Raw genomic sequence first — 27100 nt, 5'->3', positions numbered from 1 at the left:
GCATCAATGCATTGCAGAAATAAAGAGACACGCCACCTAATACTTGCATATTATTGTTCACCTCATATATCCGTATTACTTGCTGTTTCACTGGTAATCTTCACAAGTATGAACGCATCAATCAGGTCAAGATGGCTGCACGTTGAGGAAGTGCTGAAACCTTCACGCGGCGGTTTGATCATGCGACACACACGTGCACCAACAGAAAGACAAACAGACAGAATAAATTTCTGTGTTGAAGTATCTCAAGAATTACTATCCATTTTAGTATCGTCTTTAAAAATATAATATAGGATGTGAATAATACAGGATTTAGTGGCCTGCCAACGTGGACCACAAAACGATGTACAGAGCTGATGTCACAAAAAAAAATGAACGATTCTTCAAAAGCTAGGCACTTAGGGCTCATGATTTCAACCATGTCAGAGAAATGATCGACAAAATTTCTGTTTGTGCATCCCTTAACATCTCCCTAAATTCGCATTGTAACGCAGAAACGGCACGACACATAACCACACACCACAAGCACACGTGGTTCAGTGGGCTCATCATGTCTTTTTTGCGTTAAATCTGGAACTTGAGCAAGCACCAACAAGCTCAAGGACAAGTTCTTCTGAAACCTATTTTTATACAGTGAAAGCTACTTTGAAATCACAACGAGCACCGATTTTGGTATGGTACCATTGTCGTATGCCACGACCACCTGTGTCTACAACCACTACCGCGCAAATTAAAAAAAAATAATTGAATAAATAAACAATAGCGATGACAGAGTGGGATCCACACCCGCGTCTTCTGCGTGGTAGCCCAGTACTCTACCACTGAGCTACGCCGGTGCTTTCTTCTTATTAATGCATGAAAATATTGTAATCAGATCTTTTCATGTATTCAAATATCATTTATTGTTTGAAATTACGCTCACTTGCACACATGCACAAAACACACATAAGTTGAACTAATCTTCAAAAGTCTAGTGCTTAAAGCTCCGCTGCAAACTGGCCCTGTCTAGCACCAGCTACCGTCTAGCACCACCTACCGTAGTGTCATGCGTATATGCAGATGCCTGGTTCGCTCGTCGGGCGTTGCGAAATGAACCATAGAGGCTGATGGTACCAAACGAATCTCCCACTTCATTACCATAAAAATCACAAAACAAAACAACAAAAACACGCACACATTGAAAAACAAAAAAAGGAAATGTTTTAATGACGCGCGTTTCCACGTCCGATACCGTTTGCGTTTTCTAGTTCTCGCGCTTACAGTTGTGCCGTGGCCTCCGATCTGCTGGATGTCCCTCTCAAGCGTGATGACACGCCATATCGACGCTCAACGGTGGCGACGATGTTGAAGAATTACTACAGCGGTAGCTCCAATGGTTTCTCGACGAGGCAGGTGCTCGGGCGGGATATACTGCAGACCAGAGTTGGCAGTGGTTCCGGGGCTGCTCGCCGAGTCCGGTGCTCGGGCGAGAACCATTGCCGTCCAGGGACAGCGGTACTTCTTTGTGCTGCTCGCCGAGTCAGGTGCTCGGGCGGGAGCCTAGGGCGAGACCCAGTTCAGACTTCCGCCGCCCTTGGCCCTTCGAACGCCACGTTTCGGCTCTCACGTTCCTCACTCGCCCCGCGCCCTCTTGTTCCAATCTCCCGTCCCCGCGCGCTCTTTTCTCCTCTTCTTCTCCCTCCTTCCAGCGTTTTTATTACCTATTCAAGACAACTTCTTTCTCTTCTTCTTTTCTTCATCTTGTCATTCTTGACACGTAGTAAGCGCTAGACCTCGTCAGCACACAGAACAGGGGTGCGATTTCGCACTGTCCGCATCAAGAAGTCCTTCCGAACAGGAAACGAGACAGCAGTGCCATCGAACACAGAACGTTCAACGCATGAGCCGCGGCCATGGGGTAGCAAGCAGCCATCGAGAAGTATAGACCTCCCTACCTTTTGATATTATTTTTCTCTGTCTGTCATCCTCTGCAACAAATATGGCAAAACTAAAAAATTGCTGCTGTGACACCATCATAACTTGTCTACCTAATTGATTGCAGCGTGGTGACGTTGGGAAAATAAGATGGTCACCCTGGGGTAACTTTTGGCAGTGTCGTCATCATCATCGTCATCAGCTGGACTACGCTCACTGCGAGGCAAAGACCTCTTCCATGATATGCCAACCAACCTGGTCTTGTGCATTCTACTGCCACGTTATGCCCACAAACTTCCTAATCTCTTCGCCCCACGTAAATTCGTTTCCTCCTCATGCGTTTGCCTTCTCATTGAATTCTGTCAGTTACCCTCAATGACCAGCGGTTATCATGCCTATGTGCTACGGGCCCGGCCCATGTTCATCTCTTTTTCTTGATTTCAATTATGATACTAATCACCCTAGCTTGTTCCCTGACCCACTCTTCTCTCTTCTTGTTTCTTAATGTTACGCGTATCACATTCCTTTTTATCGCTTGCTGTGTCGTCCTGAACATAATCTGAACCCTCATTGTAAGCCTGCAGGTTTCTGCTCCGTATGTAATAACCGGCAAGATTTAGCTTTTATATACCATCGTCTTGACGGTTGATGGTACATTACCATGCATTATTTGAGAATGCTTGCCAAATGCGATCCACTCCATCTTTACTCTTCAGGTTATTTCACTCCCATGGTTCAGCTCCACAAATACTATTTTTCCTAAGTAGCCACATTCCTTTACAACTTCCAGCGTCATCGCAAAGTGCCGTTTTCTGGCGAAACGTTTGCACATTACTTTGGTTAAGTGCACAATAATTTTCAGACCTACTTTTATGTTTTTCGTGCCCAGTCCAGTAATCATGAACTGTAATTCGTCCCCTGAGTTACTCATCAAGGCATGTCACCAGCGAATCGCAAGTTACTAAGATACTCTACATTAACTGTTATCCCTAACTCATCGTAATCTATAGTCTGGAAAACCTCCTGTAAACACGCCGTGAATAGAATTGAAGACATCGTGCCTTCTTCCCTTACACCGTTCTTGATTGGGATTCGCTCGCCTTATTAATGGAGAGCTATGGTGGCTGTGGATTCGCTGTAGATTTCTTCCAGTGTATATGTTTATGTAGAGTTTGTCGATGACATGATTTCGTAGGGCCTGCATTGCTGTGGATGTCTCGACTGAGTGGAAAGTCTTTTCATAATCAATGATAGTGGTTGGTTGTATTTCGTTGTATTACATGGGGTTGTCTATTATTTTCACATTAAAACTTCAACATTTTGTTAAAATACCTTCAAAACCATATTCCTTGCTGATACTGTTCAGATATGATGCGCATGTTCACACTAATCAATCCCATAGCCTACCCGGCTGCGAAATTTTGTGCGAGTTTCCCTTCAAAATCGACTTTAGTACCAGGTTTAGCGCTAATTTTGTAACAGCCGAATGTGTAAACGCTCTATATCTACTCCAATGGCTCAGAAACTTATATTCAGGCGCGTTCAATTCTGGAGCAATACACTGAGAAATCCATTTATCATTACGAAAATGCTGATTTAGGCAAGTTACTTGGTATTTCTCTTGAGTAATGTGGAACAACATGACTATAAGAGCACCTCTTTTATTGTTTATTCATTCTTCGTCTTCGTGTTATTTGTCTGTTTTCAAGATGATGCGTAGGATATTCACCACATTGTACCGTGTGTTTCCAAAGTGATTACCGTAAGTAGCATTTGTCCCTTTATTTGTCACGAGTCAAGCAATGAGAAATGTTCATTGCACCATATCCTGCACCACGTTTTAATAAAAGTGCCGTCATGTGCACTATCTTGACTGCTAACGCTACGTCGAACCGTTAAGTCCCTGATTTACCACCAGTTAGTTTATGGTTATCGTGCCTTGTAATAGTATAAAGGTCAGTCTACTTTATTTACAAGAACACGTCCATCAACCTCGTACTTCTTGACTGAATGACACAAAATGCAGCACGAACGTCAGCTAGCTGACTGCTTCGCCCAAGCCTGATTATCAAAATGCGGGGTATCTGTAAAGTATTGAATAAGTGAAACGTATTTGCAGGCAAATGGGTGCATCCATGAATATGAGGTGGAGAGATGGTGTTTATAAGCTACAACTCCAAGAACGCACACAAAAAAGAGTTATTAATGGATCATGTAATCAATCAACTGCTCTTTTGTTTAGTGCTTAGAACACAGCGAGTGAGTTTTATGCTATGTTGTTCCTTCCAGCCTTGCTAGGTTAAAAGGAAATAGAGCAGCCGATTGAAATCAATTACTACAATCCAGAATATTGGGCCGTAAGAAGTGATTCGCATTACCGAAGTAGCCAATTCACGAGCTAATAAAATTATGCTAGTTTTTGCAACGATAGTCTGCGTACAATGTTTTTCTTTTCTTGAAGATTATCTTTGGTGCATTACGTGCAAAACTGTAATTTGATGGTGATACATTGCGTGATAAAGAACGGTTAAGTAATAATTAACACATTATGTCCTTCCTTTTGTTGAGAGCGCATCGAACTGCGGCAGCTTCTCTCTCTGTTTCACCCGCACCATGTTGCTCGGAAAATCAGAGTTATTGTCGCACCACTACTGGTTCGGGCAGTTGGCCTCCTGTGCTCTTGCAATGTAGCATTTATCCAAATTTTCGTAATTTATCAGTAGTTACGTGCAATTGCTTGAGAAAAGAAGCTTAAAGAACCTTCAGCGATATAAATTGTGCACACAGGAAAAATCTTCTCCTCGAAATGCTATGACAAATCACAAATATTTTTTTAGAAAAGTTTTCATAAGCTACCTCTTTTTTGAAAAGTGCACAAATCTCAAGCAATAACAATACTCTATGAAAACAAATGTTTCAAAACCTGTGCGTGGGTTTAATTTCCGCAATTCATCGTGTGTCGCAACATAAAGCAACAGATTTTCAAGTCAAATACTTCCAGGAAATAAAAAGCAGTGAACTGAATTGACTAAGCATTACCCCGAAAATTAAACAAATGTTTTCTACAAATTGGAAAATATACCAATTGGCTATTTTTGCTCATATTGTTTCTATTAGTGTAGGAATTATTCAACTAAAAAGTTCGTCTTCAACTATTTTATTTCCGTCAGAAAATAAGCCATAACCTTTCGGAGAGATATACTCGAGCCTAATTTATTCGTTAGATTGCAAACTCCCAATGCGCGTTTTGCACATCGAACAATCACCACCAGAACTTGGTATAAATGGGGGGGTATAGGAATATTGGAGCGTTTTATCACAGCTTTTTGACTCTTTCTTTGATAACTATAACCGTGACACATCAGGCTCATTGCCGCAATGCATTCGCGCTTGCATTCAAAATGCAGTCAACGCGACTTGCATATTGGCACCTTCATTGTATTTCTTTTTATTATAAGCTGGCCACAATAATTTGACACACAGATAATCTGTGCCACTGTTACGGCTGATCGGGGTCTATGCCTGCATTTATTTACTTGAATATCTATGCAATGCTTTTTTCAAATAACTGAAGAATCGTGCAACACTAGAATTGAATTATCTCAATTAGTACAGGTATATAACTGTTTCGTTTGGGAGTCCTCCAAGTTATTTTTCAAAACGGTCACTGCTATAATGAAGGAAACTGTCCACATTGTCTTTCCAATTATTACATAGACAATCTTGCTCTTTGTTCACACCTTGCAATGGGATTTTTCTGTGGGAGCAGACCATAAAAAATATTGCGTCGGTGCCTGTGTGCTTGACCAAGGTTCAAAATATATAATATTCAATCGTAAGCGCAGTACAAATTGTAGATGTAATAATGGTTCGTTGCGTATGTTCAGGTCATGATATGGTAACAATTTCTTCTATATTATCATACTCACTGTTGCTTTTGATTACCGGTCTCTGATACAGTAGTATCTGCGGAAAGCATATATAACAAGGCCTTTGAAAATAACTTTGTTCATACTTATCAACGTTCATGGGGCGTACCATATGTGTTTATTCAGTATTACTTCAGTATATGCACCAGACAAGTTAACGGGAAAATGAGCACATGCCGCGGGTAATAGTCTTTCGATGAAGCGTTCTGCTGCCCCTGAAGTTTCTTCATGCGAGTTTTCCCTCGTTGTTTATTTCACGAAGGCACGTTACTTCGTAGAAACCGCTTGTTTTCTTGACCCATCACGCAAGACTTGTGTTTGATAAGTGCACCTACAATAGTGATATCAAGTTAGGTCAAATCCAACTAAACTACTACGTAACCGGCCGCTGTTTTTATTTCATATTTTTCCTTATTTTATACTTTCGTTTCTCTTATCAGCACACTACCGCAATCTATGCCCAACACCAGGTGCAAGGTGCCAGCGTAGCTCAAAGTTGACCTGCCTTTACGACAGTGGAAGTAGTTTCTTGTGTTAACCACTATACACCTTGACCAATCTTTATTATTCTCAAGAGCTTCTCACTGGGTATAGCATAGATCACACTTGGTAAACGGCTAAAAAAACAATCATCAGAAAAACTTCCGTATTCGACGTCGCTCCGAGGCACGTGGTGGAAATGCGTGTGGTTGTATACAGAGGCTGGAACAACGCAAAGAAGGTGACGCTAATCAAACCGAACCACTGCATTGCAGGGACACAAGCATTACAATTATTCGAAGGAGCGATAGACGCTTTGTTTATCCATATAATTCAGGAACCGTAAAATTAGATGGATCCCAGTAAAGCGGGAATTGATGATATGTGAAGCACGAATGATTAAGGTTGATATGCCACTTTAAAATCAGCACAATATTACTAGGTGGACGTAAATCATGCCACACATGACTTTCATGTCATGATTATCATGTTTGCACCTGACATTTGTGTTCGTCATCTATTCACGTCACGTGATACCAAAATTAGTATATGTAAACTAGCTAAACGGCCACGAGCGTGCGATGAGCGTAGCAAGTAGTCAAGTTTTTCACAAGACACATGTTATGATTATCATGTTTGGACCTTCGTCTTCTTTTCGCATCAAGTAATACCAAATTTGGTATATGTGAAGCTAGCGAAACGGCCACAATCGCATCATGAGCGTGGCATGTAGTCGTGTTCTTACATGACGCGCATCTTGTGATTATCATGTTTGCACCAGTCACACACATTCGTCGACCATTCACGTACCGTAGTAGCAAATTTAGCAAGAAACTGACGCTAGCGAAGCGGCCGCGAGCACATCATGAGCATAGCATGTAGTCATGTTGTTACATGACACGCATGTCATGATTTTCATGTTAGAGTCAGTCGCGTGTGTCCGCCATGCAATCAAGTCATACCATACCACTTTTGCAATGTGTCATGTGAACTAAACCATCAGAAGAGCATGCAAAATTTTGAAATGTAAATCATAGCATTCATCAAAAAATGTCATAATTTTCATGTTATGACTAGTCAATTATGTTCGTCATATGGTCATGTTATGCCATATCGTAATGCCAGGAGAATATGCCTGGAGAGCTAAATGTTGTAGGCGAATGAATGAATGAATGAATGAATGAATGAATGAATGAATGAATGAATGAATGAATGAATGAATGAATTGATGGATGGATGGATAGATGGATGAATGGATGGATGGATGGATGGATGGATGGATGGATGGATGGATGGATGGATGGATGGATGGATGGATGGATGGATGGATGGATGGATGGACGGACGGACGGACGGATGGATGGATGAATGGATGGATGGATGGATGGATGGATGGATGGATGGATGGATGGATGGATGGATGGATGGATGGATGGATGGATGGATGGATGGATGGACGGGCGGACGGATGGACGGATGGACGGATACGCTCAATGTCACCGAAGTTTGCCAAGAAATCTTTGCATTCAAAAATTGTTCGGGTTCTAAGTCTCAAAACAGCGACATGATTATGGAAGCAGCTGTAGAGGAGGGCTTCGAAAATTTCTGGCAGCTGAGGGTCTGTAGCGTGTACTTAAACCCAAGTACGTGGGCATTAGTTATTTCGCCTCTGCTGAAAACGTGGCCGAGTGCGTGTGCACTTGTTGTTAGTAGAAACCTCACTTTGCATACTCGAACGATCTTATTCAAAATGACGCTTGTGAATCGTGGTGATGAGTCACACGAGATGTCTTTTTTTGTAAAATACACAATTTTTATTAGGATTCCTTGACCTTTATATCAAGGTGGAAATACTTTCTCGCACCAAAATTGTAATGACGCGACTGATTAAGAACCCAAGAATTTACTTTTAATTTATTTTCTTGTCTTTGTTTTGTTCGCTTCACCAGGGCGGTGAAGCCGAAAGTTACTACACAGCCTAGCGGACAATTCAAAAATTTGTGAATTGGCGACAATCCAACATGTCCCGGTATCTTGTTCGTTTGTTTTTAAACAGGTTTATTGGGAGCAAATTGTTTTTTGAACAAGCCTCTAGCAATAGTTGTTGCTGTATAATCACTGCTGATTTCCGTCATGGTGAACAGCTTTAAATATCGCATCTCAGAAAACGACGACACTGTTTTGCATATCATTGACAATGTTTGTGAAAAGAATTGAATAAAATCTACGACGATCAACGGTAATCTGATAAGAATACTAAGAATAACGTATGAAAAAAAAATTATCCATGAACATGGGGGATGTGCTCAAGCCAGCGTCTTGAGCAGTGGACTTTTCTTTAAGGAGGAATGATATATATTAGTACAGCGGAACTAAGTTGGATGTTGAAACATGCAGCTTGGCGGTCAAGTGAACAATAGAAGTGGGTGAGTGGTGAGGATAAGCAGCCGAGAAAGTATTATGCCGGAGTCGATCGTAGAAGAGGACCATATGAAGCAGCGCCGAATGCAGCTGGTATGACGTCAGTAATGACTTCACCAGCCTTCGCGATTGTAACGAAGGTAAGCGTGCCCTTCAGTTTCGCTCTACAGCTAAAGCGAGGTTGTTATTTTTTTTTGTTCTTGCTGGCTTTGGTATATATACATAAATACATACATACAGAGCATCCGAGCAGTGTCGACGCTGATCCTACGGAGAGTGAGCGTCCACGCAAAAGAAATTGCAATAAAAAATGACCTTGTTTGCAAGACCGCGTAATTGATCTGAAGAATGATAAAAAAACACAGGCTACACCTGCGAATTTTGTGTATACCAATGAAAGGCTTTGTGAAAGCTCCCTTCCTAAGTATTGTAGCATTGCAGCTGATGTATCTCAGAGAAGGTATACTACGCAGTGTTCCAATACGCTTCAATAGGGAGGGACCTTGCCGTGATCTTAGATTTTTGTTCACCTTCATGATGATCGCTTTTTTTTCTGCAATGGCATTTTAGACACGCTCGCTCAAAAACAGAAAAAGAGAAGCGTAATTAGCTTGTTCCTATTGTGAATTTGGTGGAACCGTTGAAAGCTCACACTGCCTTATTCTATCGCAGTGCTGATGACAACAGGTGTTACCCACGTATATTGTTACGGCATCTTGTGTTGACAACGTAAGTAAAATGTATTTTAGGTAATAAAAATACACATTAATCACACCATCGAACATGAGCATTTCTTCAAAAGCACCCGCTAATATTCGACGCTAGAAATTTTTATGCGGTCAGAATTGCATTGAAGTACTACTGCTATCCATTTCTGTGTAGTTGTTTTCTGGTGCTTATTCTGGGTTGGGGAGGGGGGGAGGGGGAGGGTGCTCAATCGATAAGTCGATCAGACAGGATTTTGGTACTTTTCTACTAAGCCAGCGTAAGTACCTTTTCACTGTTCCTCGTTATGCCTGATAGAAAATTCCTCTCTTAAATATTGTTTGTTTTACTGTTTCAGAAACAATGAAGCGCGACGTGTTGTGCAATTGCGCAGGGGCACCCACGTGCAAAAGTAGTGCAGTTTGAACTATTTTACACAAATTCAGCCTTCGAAGGTGTTGCAAAGGCACTCTGTTCGATATACTTCTCCGAGAAAATGACGAAAATGAAGCTGTTTGTGCTGCATTGTATGGTGCTCTGCGCATTTGTCGTGCTTACTGCCAGCATTAAACTACGTAAGTGCATATTTATTTCTCCTCTTTTTATTGTACAGTACTGACTGAGTGCATTTTGTTTCAAAATATCAGCACAATTGAAGTTTTGTGAGCTTTTGTTTAAATAACACAGTTAGTTCATGATATTATTTCATTTACACCTTGAATACATATTATCTTACATTATTCTGAGGGTCCGTCTGATTTTTGGTAATTATGGTGCAGTATATTATTGATATGTGGGGTTTAACGTCCAAAAACTACCGTATGATTATGAGACACGCCGTAGTGAGGGGCTCCCGAAATTTCGACCATCTGGCGCATTATATGAATGGATCATAACCACTCAAACAAGTTCTGTTGATGTTTAGGAACCATGTCCGGGCAACCTCCTTTAGCTAGAATTCAGCAATTGGTGGATTTAGCATATATTCTAGAAAGACTTATTACCATATTTTTTATGCATGAATGACAAGCCACTGAGCCAATTCATCCACTCCTAGGATAACTAATAACCGAGGACTTCATCACGTTGTTTTAAAGGTTTATTTAGGCAGAGATGACTGTGCGATCTTGCTTGTTGTGCTGTGTCGGTTGTTAGTTTCATTCTCGTGGTCATTCTTACGATTGCTTCGCGTCCATTACTTCTTGAATTTTTTTTTTATGTTGCGAACACTTTTCTTTCGTCCTTGATATGTATACATAGACTTGTCTTCAAAGCATAAGAGTTTTTCTTTATGTGTGTACTTAACATGTTCAATGATAGCGATGATGCCTATGAAGATAGGACTCGAAACACTGCCCAGAAAAACATATCCCAATACTGATATACCAAAACGTGAGTTGTACCTAAAAAAACAGATACTGAGGCACATTTGTCTTAGATGTTGCATGACATATCGCAAGCACTTTTTCGGAACAAGAGGAATGAATCAAACCAGAATACCGGTACACGAATACAGATACAGCAAGAGAGATGGAGAAATACATAAATAAGAATTCAGTTATGGCAATACCTTTATAATTTCTTAAAGACGATAGTCTTTCTTGGGGACCTTCGGCGCAAAAATTTTGACCTACCTACCTACCTGTCTGTCTGTCTGTCTGTCTGTCTGTCTGTCTGTCTGTCTGTCCTTTTGTACATTTGTCTGTTTGTCCACTGCTAATAGCACCGGGTACTTGAAACGGCCGCGCCCATCTACAGCGCCCATCAATGTTGCTCAAGATTTGGCGTACATACTTGTGCAATTGTCACAGAATAAGCAACTATTGCGCAAGTATGGGGCACCATAACAACACGTATATATTAGGCATGTGCATTTTTTACTAGAAAATGCACACACAGTAATTTTAAGGACCGTAGCGCTGATCATGCTGCGCTGACCATGCAACGCTTGCACGAAAAGATAAGTGTTTCCAACGCTTTGCTAAGACGCGATGGTGATGGCACCTACCCGTCGCTTCGCGTTCTACACCTTATCACCCCTGAGACGGGTGCGCACACCTGTCTCAGAGCCACATGCGTCGTTTTCCAAGAACACTGCCAGGTGGCGCTCATGTCTCACGTGTGACGGGGCTTGATGCGCTCGTCCGCCTCCGCTGCACGCTCGAGGCACTCGAACGCAGCGCCTCGAGAATACTATTCACCCATTTTCTTGCGCAAAACATCAAATAAATTGTTCACTCTCTTCACACACAAGACTATCGTCTTTTGACGACATTTGCATATTACATGCAGATACGGGGCCATTTGTTATTTAGCAATACTATAGATTCACTTACTCCAAGCAGCAGTGGACACAAATAAAACTACATCAAAAATACATCAACAATGAATTACAAAAAATCAACGCATGCAACAGTGCAATTCTTATTCAACAATATAATGACACCTTTGTGTGGATGTTTCCCACAAGTTTGCTATAAAAATTTCTACATTGGAACTATTTACAACTTTATCGGGTAGTTTGTTTCAGGCGCTCATTGCTCTCAAAAAACTTTTTAATTTATCGTTTGCACAGCTGTATTGCTGTATCATTTTCGCGTTATGAAGACGATAACTTTTGCGCAGTGCGTGTTGTATAATATTATGATGATTGTTAATTTGTATTGAATTACTATACATAAAATACAGGTATTTTATTATGCTTTTGGCATGTATCTCTTGAAGTGTAACTAGACCATTGGAATTTTTCATAAGAGAGACACTACTGATGCGTTTGTGGATGTTAAAGATAGATCGGATGACGGATCTTTCGCGTTTCGTGCTGCGCAACAATTATTGAGTACAATATACTGTGACCTACGTCACGTATCTCTATGTGACGACTTAGTGACGCATGCAACCACTGATTTTCATGAACTGCTGCAGAAAGTCTGGGATCCTTGCAGATTAATCTGGAATCTTCTGATAAACTGCAGCTCGCCAACGTTGATTTTTTTTCGTCAAAGTACATTTTTTTTAATTACCCAGCCACCAACGGTAACACTCGAATGCTTGACGCCACATGACGGCACGTCAACGAATCTACCCATGGGTCAGAATAGTGACGGACGACGCTTTTAGAGCTCAACGTCTAGCTCTTGTAGTTTGGTATTTGTATCCCGGACACAAGATCGCTTGAATAGAAAGATTCATCTTGAACACTACGACTTCGTGAAAATAGCCACGACGTGACATGTGGTTAAGGTACTTTTTCGGGATGTCCCGGGCACCCCCGTTGATCAGTGAACCCAGCTCTAGTCACACAACAAAAAGGTATATATATATATATATATATAGAGAGAGAGAGAGAGAGAGAAGAAGAAGAAGATAGTAAAGAAGAGGAAGCGAAAATTGATGAGCAAGATCTAGAAACTCAATAAAAATCAACAAAATGTCACTGATAGACGGAGCGAAAGCAACAAATGAAAATGAAGAATGGCGAAAATTCAAGCAGCTTCCCACTTCGCGTTGTCAAGCTTCAAATAAGGGCGGAGCTAGGCAGCCTTCTTTGTTCCTCTTGGAATTCTTTTCTTTCCTCCTATACTTCTTTTTGGTTCTTTTTTTTCGGTTTTGTCTGTTTTTTGTTTTTCATTTGAATTTATTTTTTTTCTCTGTCTCTTCACTTTTTCTGTATACTTTTTTTGCTATATTTATGCGCCGTTTTGACTGTTTTACGCCAAACGACGACCACATACGAAATCCCGGGTATCGAAGTACTTTGTACTTGATGTCATAATCAAGGCGCCCGATGAAGAAAAGGCAGAAAGCTTTCGATTTGTGTAAGCGCTCATTATGCTAAATATGGAGGTGCTATATGTGGTTCTGGTTCGGTTTACGCCAAGCGATGGCGACAACGTACGACCACAACACAGCAAATCAAAATGCCGAAAATGTGGCACGCTTAAACGGGACAGAGCTCGAATATAGTCGTGTAAGACCTGGCGTAGCACGAGGCGGGAAAGAGAGAAGTGAGAGAGCAAAATTATAGTTATGCTAGACACAGCAATAGCAAAGCCACCCGTTCTGCTGTGAGCCATTGAAAGAGTTTACTGTTGGGCGAGATTGTGGTTTGACGCACATTTGGGCGCCTGTCCTGGTCTGTTTCCTTCTCGTGTGCCCTGTTCAGTTGCACTCTCACAATATTTTCTATGTTGTAAGCCAACTGTCCAAGCTGCGCTTCTTAGTGCAAGCTGCACTAAGTTATTTGTAGCCTTTGTTTCCACCACTCGACATCAAATGGTTGATGAATATTTCTGGCTTTCTTTTGATGGAAACTAAACGAAAGAAGCCCTGGGAAAATCTTTACTTCCGTTGATTGCGTGTTCAAATGGACACTTTCGCAGCCGTGAATGCTTTCACAAGCAAACTTGTTTTTGTTGTTATTTTCATGACTGCATGTTCTTTCGTTAAAGTCGCGGGTTTGGTAGTAAACATTGTTGGAACTTTGCTTGAAATAGTGCTATACCAGTAATGCCTAATGATTGCGTGAAGATCTAAGGGCAGCAGCCAGCTTTAAGAAACGCTGAAATTAATAACTTTTGCTGACAAACGTTCCCATTTCTTTTTTTTATCAGACAAGCCCCACAAATTATGCCCAACTCCGAGAAAAACATCTTGCTCTGCCAGTTTGAAGTTGAACTGTCTCTACGCCAGAGGAATTCTGGTAGGAGTTATATGTGGTAAGCGCTTCGATATTTCGCCAGAGTATAGCGCTCAGAATAGCATTCAGAGCCTATACTGGGAGCCAAAGTTAGAGAATGGATAAGAACTTGCTTAGTCATTTTTTTCGTTATCTACAACAGGCATTCAGGCCAAGATGAACATCTGGCATATAATTTCTAGTTTGCAGCTCTATTGTAGTAAAGCTTAAACAGACCGCAAGGAATAAAGTTTGCAAAAAACGCATCGCCTTGGGTAAAGACTAAACTTACAGGCTTTGGAAAATGCTTACAATGCCTCACCGAACGATCTACCATGGTAGTGGCTCCCCGTATAATTTATTAAGTATTTGAGGGCAAGTGGTGTGTAGAACACTGCTCTAGAACACTGTTGCTTTCTAGGACCGGCAGCACTGGATAACACTGCTGCCCGCAAGCGTTTTTTTTTTTTGTTTGTTTAACGATGCCGCTGTAAACCAATAAATCCTCGCATGTTATGTTCAGGTGCCAACTCAGACATGACGAAAAGGTCAATTTAAAAGAAAGAAAAAAGGGGAATTGATCAAGGGCTGTTTTTTTTTCTTTTTAGGCACGTTTTAATAAAGCAACCTCACAACAAATTAAGAATGGCATAAGTCGGCAGTACTCACAGATTTAAACGCATCATTTTTAGGCTTGTTAATGATATGCGCAAATTCTCAAGATAGCCACGTCGCATCACTATGAATCTGGTTTTTTTTTTTTTAAGAGTGTTGGCTCTGACCTACGAACTCAGTCGAAGTTACGTCGATGTATCAGACACTAAGAAATATGGAACCAAAGTTATATGCGTTACTTAGCCCTGAATTCTATTTTTCAAAGCGTTATTACTATACAGGGTTCATATGAGCATTTTAAAGTGATATATTGTGGGAATGAAGCTCAAAGGCGAAAACCTAAAGACAAACGAAAATAAAAACACATGCGCCGGTGTATTGTATACCTGATAAACAAAAAACAAAAGCCGGAAAACGTGGGCACTTTCATTATTCTAAAGAGATTTTTTTTTTACAAGACTCAATCTTGACTAATTCTCCGCCTGCGAAAGAAAACCAGAAAACAAGCTTCCAAACAACCCGCCAATCCTTAAAGGGCAACAGGTGTAGTTTAGCGTTAATACTACCGCCATGGACAACACGAATAAGACACCGTTTATTAAACGACGAAAATGTAGTTGTTCAATGAGGGCACGAATAGTTGTGCAATTCTGGAAGCACCAAGCAATTAGGTCAATTGGTAGGAATGTATATGTGTCAAATTTAAGTTGTACTCAATAGCTTGCATTTCACGCGGCAATAACAGTGAGAAGGATTTTTTTTATTTTATTGAAGATTTACTCTAACAGCGTCTAAACTTGTTCTTGCAGCCCGAAATGAGAAACCATGCGATGAACTTTGGCAATCAGTGTGCCGGCCACCGTTGATTCCCAAGTGCAAGTCATATCGCAGGGAATGCGTCTGCAGCTGCGGTCAGTAGAAATCATGACTTCCTACTGTTAACTCTCTCTTTAAATCATTCAGTGCCTCCTATAGTGTTTCAATTCCACTCACACGGAGCTTATTCAGCCGTTGACCATCTTCTCTACAGCCCTTTCCTGTTCTCTCCCATCACCTAGCCTTCTCATGTGATTTGTGGTCTTGGGGAAGAGAACCCAGTATGTGGCGCCCCACGATGGAAATCATAAGAATTTTAGGAAGTAATTTTTTTGTTCAGTGTTGCACAGATCTCTGGGGCGGTGTCCTGCATTCCTTTTGTTCTCTATGTTGGCCGTCACGCTGGCTTTGTAAGAAAAAGGGTGTTTTGAGAAAGCATGTCCCTGTTCGTGACGCAATGAAGGTAATCGATGGGAATTGCTGTGAGGCGATGGTGGCATTGCTTCGAGATACAAAAAGGGAGCCCGAAGGCACAAATCTGGCAGATGTATGATATTGGAGAGGGAAACACGTATATCGAATATCAGTGGAAAAGCGCTCGGACGCACGTGTGACGTAAGCAGCCCCACCCCACATGTGGCGTCGCATCACGACCACAACCAGAACTAAGGTGTACCGACGGCCGCCGTTCGAGAGCATGCACGTGTGCACTGACATCTAAAGAAATAATTCAGGCATCGGAAAAGTACATAGGTTCAATACTGCGCGGCAATCATTTGCGTAAGCCGCCACACCACATGAGCCACCACTGTTTTTACTTAAAGGCCCAGAATTATTCTGGCACTAACCTGAGTTAGTTAGAGAATGAACGACGCAAGATATTGGTGATGAACAACACACAGCGCAGCTTGTTAGTACGTATTAATTTTTAAAGGTAAGCAGGGACAGATGAAAAAGGTCGGGACAGAACAAACGCTCATACTAATAACTGAAGATACCCACAACAGCAGAAAAGAAAGAAGCAATAAAAGCTTATCTGCACATGCCCGTACGCAGAAAGCAATCGGATAAAACATATCGTAGGTATACCATACATTTATTGCGTATTTCACGAGTAAAAAAATGGCAGCGTATCCACGGAGTGAATGATGGAGAGTGGGGCGAAGCATTCGCCTTCCATTCGTTCTTGCTTCTGTGCGTCCATGCGTCCGTCTGTGTGACCGTCCATGCGTCCATTCGCCCGTCCTTGCGTGCGTCTGTTCATGCGTCTGTCCCTGCGTTCGTCCATGCATCCGCCCCTGCGTCCGTTCATGCGTCCATCCATGCACCTGTCTGTGCGTCCGTTCGTCCATCAATTCAACACTCAAAGTACCACCATCTCGCATCTTTTCATCATATATTCCCCCTATAGAAGCACCGCCATCCAGCGGACATTCCAAGGACTAAATCAGAGGTGGCACTCGCACACTTTCTTGCGGCTTGCGCTTCGTGTCTATTTCCCAACTTTAACCACCTCGAGTTCATGGTATATACTAGTTCACTGCATTCATGGCACTGCGGCCCAACGCTCGCTAAACCTTTCTAAAACCAAGGAGGTTACGCCCAGCGAGTATAACGTAGCAACCTTTTCCTCTCAGATAGTGCTCAATGTACATGCCAATGGCTGCTCATGGGAAATGAGAGACAGGAGAATTCGGCTTTTACTTTCTTATGGCTTGTGCTTCGTATCTACTTCCCACCTTTACCCACCTCGAGTTCATTCATGGTATATGGTTCACTGTATTCATGGCACTGCGGCCCAACGCTTGCTAAACCTTTCTAAGACCAAGGAGGTTACAACCAGCGAGTATAACGAAGGAACCTTTTCCTGTCAGATAGGGCTCAATATACATGCCAATGGCTGCTAATGGGGATCGCAGCGTGCGCGTTAACTAGAAGCCGAACGCTCCTGTCTCTCATTCCCCCCTTAGCAGCCATTGGCATGTACATTGAGCACTATCTTTAATTGTTCAAAAACGCACAGAAGAAATCTCTCACCGGCACCACCTTGGAGGTCAAAATGTTATACCTGTTACACACTACAACGGCTACGAGGGACGAACAGGTGCCGCTATTACGAGCTTCGCCCCTAAAAAAAGTAGGCATTGGACCTGGCATTGATGTTGTTTTTACGGTTGCCAGTAAGCTAGATGAGATTCGTGCTGCACTTCAGACACAGAATGAATGAGTAAAAGACAAGAAGCAGACTGGTGTTGGTTTCGTAAAGCACGCCTAAAAATTCAATTATTGCCGTGTACAGGAGTAGCTTATGAATTCCTATTCAGCTGCGACCGCTTTTGCGTTAAACACACGGGACGCTGCACTAATGGATATTGAAACACGAGAGATCGTTATTGCGGCATCGGAGACAAACATCATCATCACCAGCAAGAAGCGCGGCTCGCCGGTCTCGTGACGCCCGCTCTGCTCGGGAGCTCGGATTCACCGAAGCTCTGGCTGATTTGAAATAAAATGACGTGCCGCCTATGTTCTGTCGAGTCAGTGTCGTGCGTTGTAACAGTTAAACGGAGGTTAACCTTATAATATTTCTCAAAATTGTGTAAAAAAAATATAGTGCACCCGCACGGGCGAAGCAATAAGTGCAATGGCAACGAATTGGAATGTCACGCGAAGAACGGCAACAAGATCTAAACGAGCAGCGCGCTCCTCAAGACAAATGAACGCGCAAAAAAATACTCACAGCGCGAGCTTATCTGTACAGCGGATGAACGTGAGCTACCTAGTGTCACAGTTGTCACTGCGGTGTTTTTAAAAGAGAGTGACCTTTGTGCGTCCTGTGGCTCCACCCTGTGTGCACGCACGCACTTATCTCGTGCTACGGGAGAATATTAGTTTTTTGGCAACTAAGGCGTTGAGTTGTGTATACATATAATAATGAGATATAACTGACAGTAATGCCAAGGAATGTACTGGGGAAGTTATTAGAATCAATGGAATGTAAATAAAAAGAAAGACAAGTGGATGAAAAAATAACCAGCCGTGAGCAGGAATTGAACCTACGACCTTCGAATAACGCGTTCGTTGCTGTAACGAGACTCGAACGCGTTATTCGAAGGTCGTAGGTTCAATTCCTGCTCATGGCTGGTTATTTTTTCATCCTCTTTTCTTTCTTGTTATTTACATTCCATTGGTTCTAATAACTTCCGCTGTACATTCCTTGGCATTACTGTCTATTATGTCTCATCATTATTGTGTTAAAACACAGAAAAACGAGCCCTTAAGTATACACTTCTTTCTCTTATATATATATATATATATATATATATATCAATCAATCAATCAATCAATCAATTTATTCAGCTTCTTTGGATACAATGTAACATCTTTAGTAGTAAGTAATACATTCGGAGGTCCCATAGTTTCAGGAACTGACGGGGGGACCTCCTAATACTAGAACATGTGTAAGTTGAATAACGTGGGCAGCAAGAAAAAAGCATGCTCTGATAGCAAAAAAAAAAAAAAAAAAAAATACATGTATAAAATTTACAGGAAAGCTAAAGGAGCTACATAAGAAGAGTAAAAGCAAGAAAAAAGACAAAAAATAACAAAAAAACTGGCATGGTATTTAAGTCTATGACTGTAATATACGCTGGAAAAAAAAAAACACAGTTATAAGGGAAATCTTCATGACACAGGCGTCATGAATTCATCAAAACAAAGTGAACATAGTAAGTTTTAACACAATAGCAGCATATAAAATAGTGAATACCAAACGCTATAATAATTACGGCTACAAAACATATATATATATATATATATATATATATATATATATATATATATATATATATATATATATATATATATATATATATATATATATATATATATATATATATATATATATATATATATATATATATATATATATATATATATATATATATACGGGACATGACGGCATTGACAAATCGGGACAGTGACGCACTGGTTGCGAAATTCAGAAATCAGAATTCAGCCGAGAGTGTCCATAGCTTTGTGATCGCAATAGCAGTTAGTGTACGTCAATATGTGATCAAGGCGCAGTTTTGTAGCGGTATTGATGAAGAAACACGTCTGATGATTGAGGCAAGACATATTTACAACATTGGTTTCGCATGCGTGAACCAACTATCGACTAGCTCGCACAAAGCCGAAGACCAGTTTCGGCTTGTCTATCGTGTAAGAAGGGCAGCTACAGCGGCTGGGTTTCGGTACTGAGTTGGTGACTTTTTTGAAAGAGAAAGAAAAGAAAAAATAACAGAAAGCTTGGGAGGTTAACTAGACTAAGTTCAGTTTGCTGCCCTACAAGGGGAAGAGGTGAATGAGGAAGAAAAAAAGAGAGAGGATATAAGGTGCGTACTTGTCCTAAATTTTTAGGCTATAAGACAAACGCATATTCCCATGAAGTGTATTTATACCGAACGCTGCCTATTTCGTTTGGGGTTTTTTGTGTGAATTTACGTTCTATCCGAGGATCAACGCTTCCCTGCGGGCAGCGATGGATCCAGGCCCCACCGTACGCAATCCGGACTTGGCGTCACCTTCGACGTAAACCTCAAGGAAGCGCAACAGCCGGGAGGACGACAGCACCAGTGACAGCACTGAACTGTACACGGCGAGTAGTGAAGACAGCGACGAAGATTTCATCCCTGCAATGAAGCGTAAAGCTAAAAGAAGAATGGTCGGCGCGTCTTCGCCAGCTAGCGTCTCTACCGTGAAGGCGGCGTGCAGTTCTGAACGCCATACCATACTTTTTGTTCCTGTCGACTCTTCGATCAACCTGAAGAACATGAACAGGCAAGTGATATCAGCGCGTCTCGAAGCTATCGTGCCTAATGAGATAAAGGATATTAGACTCAACCCACGGAAGAATATCCTGGCCATAGACGTTGAGCACCCGGCTGCGCTACATACCCTGCGAACTGTCACTGAGCTTGGAGGCATCTATCTCAGAACTTACATTCCGCAGGATAGTGACACGACGACAGGCGTCATTTATGACGTTGATGTTTCCGTACCGAACGCAGACCTTCCTGTTCTGATAAAGCCAGCTACTGGGGCAACGGACATATTGCAAGTATGCCGGCTTGGCAAATCCCGTTGCATCAAGGTGACCTTCAGAGGTGATTGCATCCCATCACATGTAAAGGTTGGTCATTTTCGTCACGTTGTCCGACCATACATCCCAAGGCCACTACAGTGCCACAACTGTCTAAAACTGGGTCATGTTAGTGCTGTGTGCAACAACAAGCAAGCATGCCCACGTTGTACCGGACCCCACAACGCAGAGGCTTGCCAAGCAACTCTCCTAAAATGCAGCAACTGCCACGGCAACCATGAGACCTCGTCCAAAGACTGCCCAGTACTGAAGAAAGAGAGGAGCATTCTGAGACAAATGGTTAAAGACGGATCCTCACGAAAGGAAGCGGTAACGGTTGTTCAACGACGGCGTTTCCGTTGACGGTGGTGCTCGAAGAAAAGAAACAGCCGTCCTGTGCCGAAGGTGCCTTCACTAATGCCGCCACCGTCACCACCACCGCCGCCACGACCACAGAGACCTTCTCCGCCCCCGCCACCAGGTGGGGTACGTCCAGAGGTACCGGAAGACACTGTGGCGTTACAGAGAACATCCGGCCCTGACTGGCCCACTTTAACGCGGGTACACGTGTCTACGGAACCGCAATATCGACAGTCAACAAGGAATATGCCCCCAGCAGGCAGTCTGTCTGCCCAAGGGGTACAAGTCTTTTCTATACTGAGGTCGTTCATGAGTGTTATTCGCACTCTATTGGATAGTCTACAGATCCCTGCCGTTAATCCGCGCTGCAAATCTTGGACACACTAGAACCAGTTTTTGCCGGACTTCAGTAACAAGATGGCGCACCATAGACCGCATCAGCCTTTCCGAGAAAAAGTCAAGCGTGCTTCCATAATTCAGTGGAACGCAAGAGGTCTACAGTCAAGAAGGCCTGAGTTCCGACAATTCATTTTCGAAAATAAGTTTCCCACCATCATCATTTGTGAACCGCATTTTTCAAAAATACCTCGTCTGTCGGGCTATGAATCGTTCGTTTCTTCAACGTGCATTGAGCGAAGTCAAGTTGCTGTGTACATCCGTAAAGAACTCACTTACGTTCTCCAAAGAGTAGATTCTCACAATGGAAATCACTACGTGTGTCTATATGTTAAAAAGAAGAAGTTGTCGTTTACACTGATAGGCACATATATAGCGCCGTCAGGTCGACTAGATCAACAAATCTTGAATGGTATATTTGCAACAACTCCAGCGCCTTGGTTATTGATGGGTGACTTCAACGCCCATCATCCATTGTGGGGAAGCATCAGGACAAATCGAAAAGGCACGGACCTAGTTGATCTCGCATCAGAGCACGGGCTCAGGTGCTGAACGACGGCAGCCCTACTTATCTCCGAGGAGTAACTCACAGCAGTTGCCTGGACTTGACATTAGTGTCGCATAGCATTGTCACGAAAGTCCAATGGTTCACAGATATTGAAACACGTGGCAGCGACCATATCCCCACGTACGTGACAGTCAGAGGTTTGGACGATTCTCCTTCCCCTGGACATTCAAGACTTATTGACTGGGAAGAGTTTCAGATATCAGTGGAGAGCAAGTGCATGCCCGGACCACCGGAATATATTGAAGAAGTGATTAGTTTTGCATTGGAGACTTCCACGAAGATATGTTCGAAAGAATCGAGACGCACGGCACTCGACCAAGAGTTGGAACAACTTAGAGCGGTCCGCCGACGTGCCGAAAGACGATACAGACGCACGAAATCTATCTCTGACCTCAGAGAATCCAGACGCATTCAGAAAAAAATCCAGCGTCGAATGCACAAACTTCATGAACAACGGTGGAAAAAAATTTGTGACTCGCTAGACCCTCGAAAGCCCTTGTCTCCCGTATGGAGGACTCTTCGAGGTATTCACTCGCATCCGCAGCAGCATCACCCCTTCACCGCTCTGGCGCTACATCAAGGTCGCTCACAGCTTGATGTTTCTGGGGAATTTTGTGCAAAGATCGCCGGCGACATCTCTATACCGATCGATCTAATGCCACAGGATGTTCCAGTCGCACGAGATCAGCAAATGGAGGTTGCGTTCACCATGGAAGAACTTCATGCGGCATTGAACACATGCAGACGCTCATCGTCCCCAGGTCCGGATGGAGTGACCTATACTGCCCTACGTCACCTAGGCCCGAAGGCACAGCGCTGTCTCCTGGACATTTTCAATAAGTCTTGGCATGATGGAATAGTGCCTGATGAGTGGAAGTGTAGTCGCCTGGTGCCTTTGCTGAAGCCCGGAAAGTCTCCATTCGATTTGGCATCATACCGGCCTATAGCACTAGCAAGCTGCGTTGGCAAGGTCAAGGAGAGGATGCTGCTTACACGCATGGATTGGTACCTGGAACATTATAACATCTATCCTGATGCTATGGCTGGTTTTCGACGAGGTCGGTCTTCAGTTGATAGCGTTATTGACTTAGTGACCTCTGTTCAGCATCAGAAAGCTCAGAAGCGGCTGTCGGTAGCTCTGTTCTTAGACGTGAAGGGTGCCTATGAAGGGTGCCTTGAAGTGGAATATGATCTATGTCGAAACGCTGCTCTCTTCCGTGGTTATCGTACAATAATTTCGTTTCCTGCAGATTAATTTTTAACCAAACGCAACCATCCAGCAAGTATAAACTGGAAAATAAAATTGAATTGAATTGAATTGTATCGAACGTGACCCACGAGGCTGTTCTCAATGCTCTTGAAGCAGCTGAACTTGGAGATCGTGTCTTTCGATGGGTAAGAAGCTACCTCACAAAGAGATCTATGTTCGTTTTAACTGAAGATGGGTCTACAAATAAGTATTTCACATGTCGTGGGGTGCCACAAGGCGGTGTTTTGAGTCCTACACTTTTCAACCTGGTTCTCGTGGGGCTCACTGAAATGCTGCCACAGACGGTTCATGTATCTCTCTACGCTGACGATATCTGCATTTGGGCGTCCGGCGTGACACGACCTCAAGTGCGCGCAAGAATACAGAAAGCGGCAACAATGGCGTCGACATACCTTCGCCAGCAAGGTTTGACTATCGCCACAGAAAAATGCGCAGCGGTGGCGTTTACACGCAAACCGATGTCTTTCTACTCATTGTGCATCGATGTCAAATCAATCCCATATAAGAGCACTCATAGATTCTTAGGCGTCATCGTAGGTCGTGACCTAACCTGCAGCCCGCATGTCACATATCTGAAGAAAAAGCTCATTGGCATTGAGAATGTATTCAAGTTCGTCGCCGGAAAATCATGGGGCCCATCCGTGCACTCCATGTTGCAGCTTTATACAGCCCTCTTTCTTGGAACTCTCCGGTACAGCCTTCCGGTCCTGTCCAACACGTGCAAGACTAACATCCGTGCACTGCAAAGCGTACAAGCCCAAGCACTTCGGACATGCCTTGGCCTTCCAAGATGCTCATCGACAGTGTCACTATTGTTATTGCACAAGAACAACCGGTCACAACGCACATCATTGTCGTGACGCTGAGAGCGCACATTCGGCATTTATCACGGCTACCGTCACATCATTTAGCGTGTTTGACAGCTCGGAGGCCCCATTCTTCGTACTGTGGTATCGTGACAAAACATCAGGACATACTACCGCCTGGCTTCAAACTTGCCATGCATCCAGCAACTGCGCCATGGAGTCTTCGTCAACCTGACGTGCGCTTATCAGTTCCTGGAATCTTTAAGAAGGCACGCATGTCAACGCTAGCCCTGAAGCAACTGACTTTGCATCTGTTGGACGAAAGGTACTTCGACCGCATACATGTTTACACCGATGGCTCCACTAATTCCAACAGCTCCACAGGAGCAGTGGTTGTTCCATCTGAAAATGTGTTGCTTCAGTACAAGTTTTCTCACACCACGACGTCAACAGCAGCAGAGCTCGCAGCACTTCAAGGTGCAGTAAAGTACATTCTTCACCAGGAACCTAACCAATGGGCCATCTTTTGCGACTCCAGGTCAGCCTTACAGTCACTACGGTTTGTTCTGCAGCACGGGCTACATGAACAATCAGTATATCAGATAAGGCACGACTACCACGAAGCGCTCGCGGAAGGTCACTATATTGTATTTCAGTGGTTGCCGAGTCATTGCGGAATCGTTGGCAATGACCACGCCGATGAAGCTGCTCGATCGTCTCATGACCAAGACCAGCGCACGCCCATACCACTCTTGAGAACGGACGCTGCAAGGCTACTACAATCACTTGCTCGCCGTATATCTCTCCTACAATGGAATACGCAGGGTTTCTCCAACACGCACCTGTATTCGATCAACCCAAACTTGCAACTTCGTTTGCCATCCGGGTTCCCACGATGCGCTGAAACTTTACTCTGTCGCTTGAGGTTGGGCGTGGCATTTACGAATTCGTACTCTCGTCTCCTTGGAATGGCGAGCACTTCGGCATGCAACATCTGCGCCTGCGAGGAAACGCTTGAGCACATTCTATGTCATTGCCCAGCATACCAGACCGAACGACGTATTATGGAAGCCAAGCTCTGTCAGCTGGATTCACGGCCGCTTACAGAAGAGAAGATCCTGGGACCTTGGCCAACGGCTTCCCATACGCGCAAAGCCACGAAAGCCCTCTTGTACTTTTTAAGGAACACCAAACTTCACGACCGCTTGTGAAAGAACTGTGCGAGGCCGTGCTGTGCAGTTTCGAGCTGACTATTTATGCGTCTCTTTCTTACTCCTCTTCTTTTCTGTCTCTTTTCGTTCTATTATTCCTCTTTTCCCCCACCCCAACTGTAGGGTAGCCTACCGAGCCAAGCTTGGTTAACCTCCCTGCCTTTCCTCTCTATTTATCTCTCTCTCTCTCTCTCCCATGGTGATTCATTGGACTCCTGATGCACAACAGAACAAAAAACACGCTAGACAAGCTACAGAAAGTTAGATCACAGGTAGGACAGATTACCCGCTGTGTCTCAATTCATAGGACATTTGAATGTACCCAAATCCGGGCCAGTGCTCATACGCACTTTAGTTACTAATGCTGATGCTTCTCTTAGACAAGAAGAACGATGGTGCAATAAATTACCATTATTTACTGTATTCCGCGGCGCGAAATTTGAAGCAAGTGTTACGTGTGGTTTCATCTCGTGGGCATGTTCGCGACGGTGGCAGTGAACTTCTACCTTGATGACATCAGTGTCTTAATGTTTGCGGCAGTTGTGTTAAGCTTTTATTTCGCCTTTACGTACGGCAGGCTCATACTGATGGTGGTGGTGATAGGCGTCCGCTTCGCCTGCTAAGTCTAAAAGTACTACGGCGTGATGTCGTAGCCTCATGGTGCAGCATGCTTCACACATCCCTCATTTGTCATTCAATTTATGTTCCGTGCTTGTACTTTTGTGCATCACTCCAAATTAGTTGTCGCCCCGCCACGGTGGTCTTGTGGCTAAGGTACTCGGCTGCTGACCTGTAGGTCACGGGATCGAATTCCGGCTGCATTTACGATGGACACGGAAATGTTGTAGGCCAGTTTGTTCACATTTGGGTGCAGTTTAATAAACCCCAGGTTGTCGAAATTTCCGGAGGCCTCCACTACGGTGCCTCTCATAATCATATGGCAGTTTGGGAATGTTAAACCCTGCATATCAATCACTCCAAATTAGTCGTCGCCGTTTCGCTGTCATATGCGCTTTTAACGTATACTCTTTCAGGTAATCTTGTGTTCATTCTTTCACTCGGTACGGCGGAAGAGGAAAGCCGATGGTTATAAAACAGAAAAGGGCGTTTCACATCGGTACTCTAAAGCTAATATTCTAAAGCATGATTTTTTAAAGCATGAATTTTTCACTAATTAGTGCATGCTGTTATGTTTTGTCTTTCAGTTGAAACCAGACCGGTAAAGCGGCCAAGCATTAATGAAGAACGTAGAGCACCACAAGCGGGAACCTTCTTGTAGCAGGAAAAAAAACGAGAGCGAATTATCGTTTTTGGCGATAATTGGATGACTAATTGCTGCTGTACAATCAATGAGCATTCCATCCATCTTTTATAATCGTACCTATAAGCATACCAAAAAATGAATGTACTATTCCCCTATGTTACTTATAATCATGCTTGTTAATTAGGTACAAATCGAGTTTTTATGGATAACTATGCACAAACTGGAACTGCGTAAGTCCTCGACAATAAAGTGTGCACCTTTAGAAGCCATTCTATTACTTTTCCCTCCGCGGCGGTCTGGTGGCTAAGGCACTCAGCTTCTGGCCCGGAGGTCGTGGGATCAAATTTTTGGCTGCGCCGGCTGCATTTTCAATGGAGGTCAAAATGTTCTAGGCCCGTGTGCTCAGCCCTACACTAAGGCTTCTCTCACAATCAATTGGTGGTTTTTGGGACTTTCAGCTCCACATATTAATCAATCAATCAATCAAAAGCCACTGTATTTATGAACTCATTTCAATGCCGTTACAA

General features: G+C 43.2%; 1 protein-coding gene across 2 annotated transcripts; it reads left to right on the top strand.

Annotated features, from left to right (window-relative positions):
• Window positions 1-8371: 8371 nt before the first annotated feature.
• Window positions 8372-26838, top strand: LOC119167932 (uncharacterized). 2 transcript variants are annotated; one of them, XM_037419401.2, is made up of 5 exons: window positions 8372-8884; window positions 9808-10024; window positions 14063-14167; window positions 15552-15653; window positions 26515-26838. In XM_037419401.2, the coding sequence occupies exons 2-5, from the start codon at window positions 9946-9948 to the stop codon at window positions 26586-26588; spliced, it is 360 nt and encodes a 119-aa protein (XP_037275298.2). In that variant the 5' UTR covers window positions 8372-8884; window positions 9808-9945; the 3' UTR covers window positions 26589-26838. The 2 variants fall into 2 exon arrangements, with proteins under 2 accessions (XP_037275298.2, XP_075723083.1); XM_075866968.1 differs by lacking the exon at window positions 8372-8884 and adding an exon at window positions 9204-9473.
• Window positions 26839-27100: the final 262 nt, after the last annotated feature.

This window comes from Rhipicephalus microplus, chromosome 6 (assembly GCF_043290135.1).
Source record: "Rhipicephalus microplus isolate Deutch F79 chromosome 6, USDA_Rmic, whole genome shotgun sequence".
In the NCBI taxonomy this organism is placed as follows: Eukaryota; Metazoa; Arthropoda; class Arachnida; order Ixodida; family Ixodidae; genus Rhipicephalus; species Rhipicephalus microplus.
The sequence above is the reverse complement of the archived record's forward strand: the minus strand, read 5'-3'. Positions and strand labels throughout refer to the sequence as shown.